At 45.7% G+C, this 12,030-nt stretch overlaps 1 protein-coding gene across 1 annotated transcript; it reads right to left on the bottom strand.

The window, feature by feature from the left end:
• Positions 1-379: 379 nt before the first annotated feature.
• LOC146344102 (tubulin alpha-4A chain-like) lies at positions 380-7,830 on the bottom strand. The gene is made up of 4 exons (XM_084859774.1): positions 7,810-7,830; positions 4,632-4,854; positions 3,235-3,383; positions 380-1,363 (listed from the first exon to the last, which is right to left on the bottom strand). Exons 1-4 carry the CDS (start codon positions 7,828-7,830, stop codon positions 380-382), a joined length of 1,377 nt encoding a protein of 458 aa, XP_084715900.1.
• Between the last annotated feature and the right edge of the window lie 4,200 nt (positions 7,831-12,030).

Here is a 12,030-nt window from a genome sequence, read left to right as displayed (position 1 = left end):
ATTTTCCCAGTGACTGATGGGCATGCACGACTTCAAAAGTAGCTGGAAGAGAGTAGCTGGATCTACTTTGATGGATGCTCAAGTACTTCTAATAAGTATGTCCCCTTCAACCCCCCCCCCCCACAACTGAAAATATAAGCAAAAGCTATCAGTGGAAGAAAAAAGCCACCACATCATAGATCTGTTTGTTGCACATTTTATTTTGTTATGCTTTGTGAGGGGCGGAGGGAAAAGAAGAGTTCCAAGCAAAACAGGTAGTTGCATTCCAGACAGCAGTGCAAGATAAAGTGTGTTTCATCCCGTCAGCGCATCCAGGTATCTCACCATGGACAAGCAAAGAGGTAGTAGTAGAAAGGGTTTTTCACTGCACTGTAGACACTCAGTAATCTTGGTCCTCTTCTGCATCAGAGCCATCATAGGCAGAGTCTTGTCCCACTTGCTCATAATCCTTCTCCAGGGCAGCCAAGTCCTCCCGGGCTTCAGAGAACTCCCCCTCCTCCATGCCCTCCCCAACATACCAGTGTACAAAGGCCCGCTTGGCATACATCAAGTCAAACTTGTGGTTCAGTCGGGCCCAGGCCTCAGCAATGGCCGTGGTGTTGCTCAGCATGCAGACGGCTCGCTGCACCTTTGCCAGATCTCCCCCAGGCACCACCGTGGGGGGTTGGTAGTTGATCCCGACCTTGAAGCCGGTCGGGCACCAGTCCACAAACTGGATGGCTCTCCTGGTTTTAATGGCTGCAATAGCTGCATTGACATCCTTGGGCACAACATCCCCCCGGTACAGCAGGCAGCAAGCCATGTATTTGCCTCGGCGAGGGTCACATTTCACCATCTGATTGGAGTACTCAAAACAGGAATTGGTGATCTCCGGCACAGAGAGCTGCTCGTGGTAGGCCCTTTCTGCCGAGATAATGGGGGCATAGGCAGTCAAGGGGAAGTGGATCCGAGGGTAAGGTACCAAGTTGGTCTGGAATTCAGTCAGGTCAACATTCAAGGCACCATCAAACCTTAAGGAAGCCGTGATGGATGACACGATCTGCCCGACCAGCCTGTTAAGGTTGGTGTAGGTTGGACATTCAATGTCAAGGTTACGGTTGCAGATGTCATAGATGGCCTCATTGTCCACCATGAATGAGCAGTCTGAGTGCTCCAGGGTGGTGTGGGTGGTCAGGATGGAGTTGTAGGGCTCCACCACTGCAGTGGAGATCCGTGGGGCAGGGTATACCGAAAACTCCAGCTTGGATTTCTTACCGAAGTCAACTGAGAGCCGTTCCATTAAAAGAGATGTAAACCCGGACCCTGTGCCTCCTCCAAAGCTGTGGAAGACCAAAAACCCTTGGAGGCCACTGCACTGATCAGCCTGAAAGAGAGAAGAGGTGGATTCTAACGTCTGCTTTTCTGGTAGGAGGCTGGTCTGAGAAAACTCATACATGGAACAGGTTGCAAGGAGAGGGCAGCATCAAGAAGTTTAATCCCACTGAAGATTTGGGCAAGGTATGGAAATAGGGGCTGCCAGCTTTCAATTTAAACAGAAATGGTAAAAATGTGGGGTTGGGTAAGACCCTAGCAGAGTTCAGTAAGTATGGGAGCAGAACAAATAGCAATGGCTTTTCATGTCTGTCTTGGCAGGGATCATGGTGTAAGTCTGTATATGGATTCTTCCATGGCTAGAAGATGCTAGAGCAAGCTCTACAGGTGCCAATGCCGTACTGTCATGCTGTCCCACCAGCAGCAGCTCCTTTTTCGACAAGCCTGCTGCCTTGGCTCAAGAGCCAGCAGTGATGAAGGGTGCTGAACTAGGAACAGGGAGACTCGGGTTCAGTTCCCCCCTCAGCTGGGAAGCTCATTGGGTAACCTTGGGTGAAATCACCATATCTCGGTCCAACAAACCTCACAGGGTTGTTGTGATAAGGGTGGAAGGACGGTGTATACTGCTTCTTGGAGGACAGGATATAAAATTCTGTATCAATCCAATCCAATAGGAGGGGCTGTGGAACAGACTTCTCTCTTCTGCCCCAATTTATGGAATTTTGCCTAGGGCTCAGCTCAGTGATCCAGCATCTTAATGCACATGGTATGGAATGCACCATTAAAATGATTGCATACACAAATTGCCACTGCCATTTTTTAACACTCAAGAATTTTGGCTTTACTGAGATATATTATCCTGCCAGCCAGCCCAGAATTAAGCTGGGATGGATTTTTCCTGGTCAGGTGGCATCTCTGGATTTAAGACAAGCTAGATTCCAAGACCAAGACTCTAGGATCAAGCTGAGGATGAAATCTGGAACAGACATGGGATTCACCTGCATGCATTACAGGTTTATCCTGACAGTTGTGTGCAAGGCCAGGTCTGTTCATCTTAGGTTATGATATTAGACTTCTCCTAAGCAACCAGGGAAACTTTCCCTAGAGCAGTCTTGTGCTGAGCTCAGCCTTCCTCACCTGGCGCCCACCAGATGTGTTGGGCTACTACAACTCCCATAATCTCACAGCCAGCATGCCAACTGTTTGTCTCAAGTGGCCTGGTTTTGCTCACTGTTCGTCTGAAATACAGCCAGTGGTGCAGCTAGGGCTGGACTTTGAGGGCCCACGTCAGGGATCCTGCAGCCCAGAGGGGCCCCAAATTACTACAATTAATGAGGGCATCAGGGCAGCAGAAGCAAACTCCGTGTTATTCCAGTAGTCATGATGTTGCTATGATTGGAGTTTAAAATGCAAAACTGCATATGCTCAGAGAGTTTTGTTTTTAAATCAGGGCTGGCAAAGAGGGTTGGTGTTGGTTTAACAGATCAGGAATGTAGAAGTTGGTGGAGGCTGGCGGCTCCGATTGCAGTGGGGCTGTGGATCTATTCCAGGTTTCAGCCATAACTCCAAAGGAGCTGTCCAAGGTGCTGAACCCCACCTGCAACATAGGTTCAGCACCTTGGATAGCTCCTCTAGAGTTCTAGCTGGTTCTGACTGAAAGCTGGGATGGGTTCACCGCCCCACCGAAATCAGAACCACCGGCCTCCACTGAAAGAAGTAGCTGTAATGCATGGAATGGTGGTTGGAGGAAGTGGTGAAAGAGAAATGTTAGTTGTGTGCTTCACAACAGAAGTAATACACATGGCCATCTAAAGGGTTCCCTATAAAACCATTTAACCCAGGGCCTAAAATTACCAAACTGCACCACTGGGCACAGCCAAGCTCATTCAAAGATGCAGTGAAGAAGGGAATCCTCATGTTCACCATTTTGCGGATCCTATCCAGGACTGTGTCGATGATTTCTTTCCCAATGGTGTAGTGGCCACGGGCATAGTTGTTGGCAGCATCTTCTTTGCCATTGATCAGCTGCTCAGGGTGGAAGAGAGAATGGTACACCCCGGTACGGATTTCATCTGTAAGAGAGGACAGACGCAAGGTATGAGCCACACTTGTCCTGACATGCATACATGTTTTGGGCACTTATATGACAGTGCACAAGTGGGTCACCCCAACATATCCTGAGTAGATCCCAATTTGTGTGTAACTAAATGCAGTCAGGCCAACTCCATCTGCTGCCCTCAAAGGCTCAGCATGCCAAATATTTGAAGTCTACCCATGACAAAAGTAGGAGTGGAGAAGCAAGGATCCTCTGAGCTAAAGTGGAGTTCAGATGACCACCCTGTATGTTCACACATGAAGAGGGCTGAGCAGCTGTGCTGGCTAGCCCCACCCCTGCATGTTCAGCACATGAGAAGAGGCTCTTCAGTGTACTAATGTAGGTGCATTGATCCCCTTCTCATGCAGGCAGGCCACTCTGTGGATGGCAAAGCGACATGGCCACTGGAATGGCAGCAGGGTGTGTGGCTAGTGCACACAACCCCATGCTAGATGCGATCAAGAAATGCAAAGACCTGCCCTTTACAGACAAGTCCTGTGTTATTCTGGTTTGCGTAACCCAGTATTAGCTAGCTTGATTTTAGAGATATTTTGCACTAAAATGCATTTTCATTTAAGTGCTATTGTGCAAATATTTCAATTTAAGGAAGTATAGGCAAAGGTGCCCCTGTTGTATTTCATTCTTTCCAAAAGACGACTGGTTTTTTGAGGTAGAAAGACAGAAATACTGTAGGGAAGGGAACATCTGAGTGAATAGCAGTTTGATGACATTGTCACGTGGATGTCCCATAAAGAGCTAGTCAGGGGTGTAATAGTGGGGAGTCTCACAGGGATGAAGACCTGGGACTTTTTAAAGAGCCCGGTCTCAGCCAGGTCCCTCCCACTCCCAGCCTACTGCTGTGGGCCAGGGTCTTCCAGCCATCTCCTCCCTTTCCCTGCCACCAACTGAGGGTGAAGCTTCCATAGAGTATCATATTTTGAAAACCTAAAATGTTTGTGTTTGAGTGAAAAAGATCTTAACACCCCTGCATTTTTCTCAGATGTCCAATTGAAATACCACTGCCTTACTCTCAGCTGCAATGTTTTTGAATCCCAGCTGAAGGCTGTATATCTTACAAGGTTGTGTAATCTTAGAAGAGGGCGTGGCTGTGACTGCCATGAAGGGACCCTGCACTTCTGAATTTGCCACTACACTACTGGAGCTAGTACATTCCACAGTAAATGCAGAGTGTGGAATCATCCTCTCTCTTAGCATTGGACATTACCTATAACTGTAGGTTCCAGGTCTGTAAACACTGCTCTGGGGACATGTTTCCCAGCTCCTGTTTCACAGAAAAAGGTTTCGAAAGAAGAATTCACTTGATTTGGCACTTCAGAGCTCAGGATGGTCCCATCAGGCAGGATGCCATGTTCCTGGCAATACAGTTCCCAGCATGCATTGCCCATTTGTACACCAGCCTGTCCTATATGGATGGAGAGACATTCCCTCTGGAACAAACACGAGAGTGTTAGAAATATGCAAAGCGAGAGTCACACAGAGAGGTCTATCAAGGCAAAGATACAGAATAGGCACCAAGGACTAAAAGATGGTTCGTGAGCATCGGTTGCTGTTGGCAACTAGCTAATGGGCACAGCACACCAGCCCAGGAGTGCTAAAGAAAGGTGTCAGCTGAAAGTACTGAATTTCCTACTCTGTTCCTTTTTATTGTTTCTCTGGTTTATCTGCACCCATTGCTCCTGAATTCTAATTGATCTAGAATAATCAAATTCCAGAATAGAACATGTTCCATACAGTTTGCCAGAGCTTTCAGTTCATTCATAACCAGATGGGTAGCCATATAGTCTAAACAACTTGAGACCAGGATACCTAGCAGACCACCTTCCCATATATATACCCACACACACGCAGGCAACATCTAAGATCATCAGAGGAGGCCTTGCTGGTCATTCCAAAACGAAAGGAATGTCACCATGAAGAACCCCGAGGGCAGGCCTTCTCTGCAGTGGCACCCATCTGCTGGAAAACCCTCCCTCCTTGTGCAGTTCAGGGGGCAGAAAATGTGCATTTTTAGGAGGCGCTTGAAAGATGACACCTTTTCACCCAGGCATTCCCTGGATTGTAACTGCTATTGGGTTTTACATGCCACTTTTAAAAGTATTATGTTTTTTGTAATTTGTAATTGTTGTGAACTGTCCAGACAGCCTCAGCTGCTGGGCAGTAGTATATAAATGTAACAAATAAATGAAATATTGTAACAAAAACAGAAAATCTCATGGCACCCAAAAGACTAACACGTTTATTGTGGTGGGAGCTTTTTTCGACTGTTGCATCTGATGAAGTGGACAAGGTCCATGAAAGTTTGTGTCGTAATCAAGACTCAGGTGTTTCAATTCAGCCATGTCTCCTAACCCAAAACATTAGTGATACTCCTGAGCCCATTTCCTGGTGCATTGTGTGATAGGTGAAACAAAGAAACAAAGTCAAATGCTTGTTTTTTAAAAACTTTCTCTACCACTTTATTGGGAGGAGACAGAGCCACTCAGCCCCTCTAGCTTTAAGTATAAAAGTGACTTCTGACTACAGAGATTCTCAAATCTCTGGTGTTAGCAAAGTACAAGGACTCCCAATAGCCTTGCAGAGAAAACATTTCATTGGGACAGAGTAGCAGTTCCCCAGTCAAGTGCAAGCTTTTTAATTGCACAGAACTCTTCCCAGCAAGCTTTTAATTGACTACTTTCATCCTCTTGGATGAATTGGGGCCATGCTTAACTAGGCACCAGAAGTTTAAAAGTTAGCTTTCCTACAGACATTTATAAACATTACAGGTGGCGGGGCTAGGGTGAGGGCCTCTTCCAACATGGCAAGGCCTGCTGCAACATGCAGCGATTTCTCCCCAGAGAACAGAGAGGCAAACCAAGAACCTTTGAAACTTGGAAGGGCTTTACACTCAACTCACTCCAGCCTGCCAACTTACCCAAAGGGGTCAAGTCATGCATCAGATGCTGACAGAAGTTTCAGCTTCTCCAGAGTTGGAGACCACCACAGCTGCTTCCACCTCCCTTTCTTTGGGGACAAGACCACTTGTTTGAAAGCACCACTGCTAAGCTTGTGAGCAAAAGACAGACTAAGGGTGTGATCCTATGCAGCTTTCGACAGCCTTGCTGGCTGGGGAATGCTGGGAGTCGTAGGACTTTCTGTCGAAACCTGCATAGGATTGCACCCTAAGTAGCTTCCAAAAACATCAGTAAAAGGTTACCTGCTGTGGGTGGGGGAGTGTCATTTGAGACAAATCCAGGCACAAATTTTTTAAAGGCAACTTCAGAATATCGAGGACTTCACATCTAAGAAGTCCATAGCTTGGTTTTTAGCAACAGAGACGGGGCAGCCCCTGAGGACTTAAACATTAATAAGCCTTCCAGACACAGGATCTACCTTTAGCCCAAAGATACATACATTTGGGGACCTACTTCTTTAAGAGGTCTTGATATGGCAGCAGTGCTGCTCTTGCAACACACCATAGGTCAGGCTACATCCCAGCAGTGGGTTCCAACCTACTCATTGAAGTCCCATAAGCTAGGGTGTAATCCTATGCATGTTTAGATGGAGAAGAGGCCTACAACTCCCAGCATTCCCCAGCCAGCCTTGCTGGCTGGGGAATGCTGGAGTTATAGGCGTCTTCTCCATCTAAACACACACAGAATGGACCACACAGGTCCTGAAGAGTATCCAGCCACAAGCCTAAGGATGTCTTTTGCTCTCTAATCAACCCAGTGACCCTTCACATAGCTTTTTAAAATTTAAGGAGGGGGGGAATGTTATTCAGCTTTGAAGAAGAGTCAAATGCTTTTTTAAGGACAGCCCAGTATATAGGATATTGCATATTACGTAGTGCCTTACTGCTCAGAGAAAATAAAGAAGCAGTATAATGATCAGATAGACACCTGCATTCCAATATCAACTTGGAATCACATCTATCTCCCCCAGCCCCCAAAGCCCACCTTAAAGGTTATTGTGAGAATAAACAAAACCCCACAGATACCACTTGGAAGCACAGATAGAAACCTGCTTAACAAAAGCATATCTACTAAAATACCTGAAGGCACAATCCTACACATGTTTAGACAGAAAAAGAAGTCCCTCAACTCCCATTGTAGGCTTTTTTTCTGTCTAAGCATGCATAGGATTGTACCCAAAGCCTAGGAAACAGGGCAGGCAAGGTATGTTATCTACCACTACTTAAAACACTGAGGCTAACCTCATTATACTACAGACCCATTCAAATCATTATAACTTTATATAAGCCTCAAACTCAGTAATGAGTCCTCCGAAGGCTTCAGCTCATTCTAGCTAGCCTCACAGGACAACACCCCATAGAACTACATACCATTATGGCAAAGGATGATGATCCCTTACAACCAAAAGGATAAAGTCAAGACTCTTACCTTCAGCTTTTCCCTGGACATTTATAGCTATCTAGGAAATAGGTGCAGCTGTAGATAGGTAAATGCTCTCCAGCTTAAAGGGCCACAGATCCATTTTCTGAAGGCTGTATGAAGACAATCAAGGTTGCAGCCAAATGCATATTTTGAGCTCATTGTTTGTTTACTTAGAAATAAGCCTTGCTGAGTTCTTTAGGGTTAGCATCGGGTAGGTGTGCATACGTCTGCAGCCTTACTAGGAGATAACAGCCTGATCCTAGTTATGTTGACTTGAGAGTAAGCCCATTAAGTGCAATATGATTTATTTCCCAGTAAAATCTGGGAAGTTCCACTGAAATCTGTCTGACTTCTTTCCGAGTAAACTTGCATAGGATCACGCTCTGTGTTTTCTTGAAAGAAAGGGTTATTGTGATCCTGTGCATATTTACTCAGAAGTAAATCCCACTGCATGTGATCAAACGTAATTGCCACCAAAAATGCATAGGATCACAGCTTTAACTGCAGGCAGTAGCTAGCCCAATCCCAAGCATATTTACCCACTGTGGAACTCATTTCTGAGTTAACATGGACAAGTAAGGTTGGATTGGGCTGCCAGTCCCCTATTTTTAGTATTTGAATGAGAGATTCACAAAGTGCTTTAATTGGTGAACAGTCCGATCCTCACTATATTTACTCTGCTTTTAATGGGGCTTACTTCTGTGTAAATATGTGCAGGATTATACCCATGGGGCCAAGTCCTGTACATTTTATTGGGAAGTAAGAGCCAGACTAGATGTGACGATCATGTTAATAATTGTGAGACTGCAACAAAGCTATCTAGTTTTTCAAATTTAAATAGCAGCGATGGAGGGGGAGGCAAGTAGGATCAAGACAGTGGTACACATAGAAGCAGGTGCCCATATGTCCTCTTTTATGGAAGACAGACCTCGATTTGCAAGGCTGCAGAGGACTGTCCTTATTTTGAAGGGCTGTCCTGTCCAGTCTGTCTGTGGTATAAAAGTGGCCATGTGTCCTCTTTTACAAAGGACAGGCCTCTATCTGAAGGGCTACCCAGTCCAAGTCCAGATTCAAAATAAAGAACCATGAGAAGGAAGAGGCGAGCCTTGAAGCAGCACCTGGACAGCAGATTGAATAAGGCACACAGGTCACCTGGTCACGGTCTTCCACACTATGGTGAGGTGTACTGTATTCCTATTTAAATTAGAATAATTATTGCTAAATTTTCATCTATATGTAGGGGTTAGCATCTGCAAATGTCCTCTTTTGTATTCCTTTTTGGTGACGCATTTCCTCTTTTTTGGAGATTCATATGTGTGGTACAGTACAAACTTGAGAAGTCTGAGCACAGTGTGGCTTCACAAAAAGCTTAGAGATGACCTGAAAACAAAAAAGGACACATATAGGAAGTGGAAGGAAGGCCAAGCTAAAAAGGAAGAGGTAGCACAGAATTGCAGGGATGGTGTCAGGAAGACTAAAGCTGAGAACAAGCAGGGGTTAGTGAGGGATGCTAAAAGCAACAAAAAGGCTTTCTTTAGATACGTGCATAGTAAAAGACAGAGGAAAGAAATGGTGGTTCAGCTATTAAATACGGATGGCAAAATGGTAACAGATGACAAAGAAAAGGCAGAAGTGCTCAATTCCTAGTTCTGCTCAGGCAGTCTTCTCCCAAAAGAGGGTCTATGAGCCCCCTGGCAAAGGCGAAGTACAGGCTGAAGGGGCAGGATTGCAGCTTGAGATTGATAGGCATATGGTCAAGGAACACCAAATTACTTTGAATGAGTTCAAATCTCCAGGGCCAGATGAACTGCATCCTAGAGTAACAAAGGAACTGGCAGAAGAGCTATCAGAACCGCTGTCTATTATCTTTCAGAAGTCATGGAGGATGGGAGAAGTGCCAGATGACTAGAGGAGGGCTAATGTTATCCCTATCTTCAAAACCTGGGAACTACAGACAGTCAGTCTGACATCAATCCCTGGGAAAATTCTGGAGCAGATTATAAAGCAATCCATGTGTAAGCAACTTGAAAACAATGCAGTGATTACTTGAAGCCAACATGGATTTGTCAAGAACAAATCCTGCCAGATTAATCTCATCTCATTTTTTATTCAGGTAACCTCCCTTGTGGACTGTGGGAATGCTGTGGACATCATATACCTCAACTTCAGCAAAGCTTTAGACAAAGTGTCCCATGATATCCTGATTAGCAAACTAGCTCAAAGTGAGCTAGATGAAACAACGATCCGGTGGATCCACAGTTGGCTACAGAATCGGACTCAAAGAGTGCTTATCAGTGGGATCTTCTCCAACTGGGGAGAGGTAATGAGTGGGGGACCGCAGGGCTCAGTCCTGGGCCCCGTGCTCTTCAACATTTTTATTAATGACTTGGATGAGAAGGTGCAGGGAATGTTTATCAAATTTGCAGATGACACAAAATTGGGCGGAAGACAGAAACAAAATTCAAAGTGATTTTGACAGACTGGAGTGCTGGGCAGAAAACAAAAGAATGAAAGTTAATAGGGGTAAATGCCGAGTTCTGCACCTAGGAAAAAGAAACCAAATGCACAGTTACAAAATGGGGAATACTTGGCTCAACAATACAACAAGCGAGAAGGATCTTGGAATTGTAGATCACAAGCTGAAGATGAGCCAACAATGTGATGTGGCGGCAAAAAAGCCAAATACTGTTTTGAGCTGCATTAATAGAAATATAACTTCCAAATCACGTGAAATACTAGTTCCCATCTACTCAGCACTGGCTAGGTCTCATCTTGAGTACTGTGTCCAGTTCCATGGTAATGGGGATTAGAAACCAAAACACACACTCTGCTTTTCCCCTTGCTTTTATGTTACAGACTAGATCAAGTTCATGCATTTTAGCTGTGAAGCACATCTTCAAGGGATCCTGAACGGATTCCATTTTAGGATGAGCATGGAGGCTTCCCTTTCCATGAGCTGGAAAGAACCTTAGATTTTCCTGTTCACAACTATAGGATTGCTGCTGATTTGAGAAGCAATCACACTTTCATATATGAATAAAGCCTAGAAGTGTGGGGGGGGAGTAGTAACACAAAAATGTAGCCTTTACCACTGAATTAAGCTTTAATGAAGCATACATATAAAGAACCAGAGCCAACAGCTGAATATTAATCTGAAGTGAAAAAGAAATCTTTGGCTTTTCCTTTTCTTTTTTTTTTGAACACCCCAGAGGGAATGAAAATGAGTCCAAGGGAAAGTGGTAGATGAATTCAATTAGTTAAGTGCTGGGCCACATACCGTAAAGCTCTCATAGCCCCAACCACATCAAGATTCCAAGGTGATGAACTATATAGTACATTAAAACAATGCAGAGAAATTGATTTGGCAAACCGTAAGCTTAACTACACAATAAGGACTAGCTCTGAGGGCTTGGTCAGCCAAGTTGGAATGCAACCAGGGCTGCATGTAAACATATGAGATGCTACCTCTATGCCTATGTTATTAATAGCCTATGTTATTTAGGCTGCAATCCTATACCCGCTTACCCGGAAGTAAGTCCCATTGAACTCAATGGGAATCATTGGACTGCACTGTTGGGGGATGGGAATAATTGGACTCCTAGCTCTTTTCAATTTCTATAGGGGCGCAATCCTATGGCTGCTGGTCAGTGGCTAGACGGCCATAGGACAGGTTGGTTCCTGGGAACCAACGTCAGAGCCTGCACTCCAAGGTCGGTTCCCTGAGAACTGACCTCCATCCCCTCCCATGCTGCCTCGTAGGCAGCACGGAAAGGCCCCACGCTAGGAAAAGGAGCGTGGAGCAGTGGGAACGGGGCATTCTTGGGGGCATGCTGGGGCAGGGAGGACACTTCCTATGCATCGGCCAGCATCCATCCCTCCCGCCCCCCTGCACTCTGCCTTCCCGCAGCTAGACAGCTGAAATTGGCTGTCTAGCCACAAATGCAGGGTGGCTGAAGCACAGAGGGGATGATCCCCTCCACACTGCTCCTGCCCTGCATTGGATAGGTGATCACCTCGGAGTTCAGAGGCAGCCGCCCATCCCAATAGGATTGCACCCTAATTCTATTAAAATCATGCACCATCCCTCTTGTGCTTCATACTAGCATCAACTGTAAAACCCTTGGTGTGGGTAGAACCGCCAGCCCCTTAGCCTGACAGGACCCACAGTGTGTACACTGATAAAAGTTCTCCAAGTGCAGCCTCTACAGTTGGTACCGGCACTCTACA

Source organism: Heloderma suspectum, chromosome 5, assembly GCF_057233095.1.
Source record: "Heloderma suspectum isolate Gila_16-S chromosome 5, 16-S_ref, whole genome shotgun sequence".
Classification (NCBI taxonomy): Eukaryota; Metazoa; Chordata; class Lepidosauria; order Squamata; family Helodermatidae; genus Heloderma; species Heloderma suspectum.
This window is presented reverse-complemented; position numbering and strand designations above follow the sequence as displayed.

Coding starts and splice junctions, on each gene's coding strand:
- LOC146344102 (XM_084859774.1), bottom strand. CDS start 7,830: ATGTCCAGGGAAAAGCTGAAG. Junction 4,855..7,809: donor TGTCCAGGGAAAAGCTGAAG/GTAAGAGTCTTG, acceptor TGTTTGTTCCAG/AGGGAATGTCTCTCCATCCA. Junction 1,364..3,234: donor TGGATAGGATCCGCAAAATG/GTGAACATGAGG, acceptor TCTCTCTTTCAG/GCTGATCAGTGCAGTGGCCT.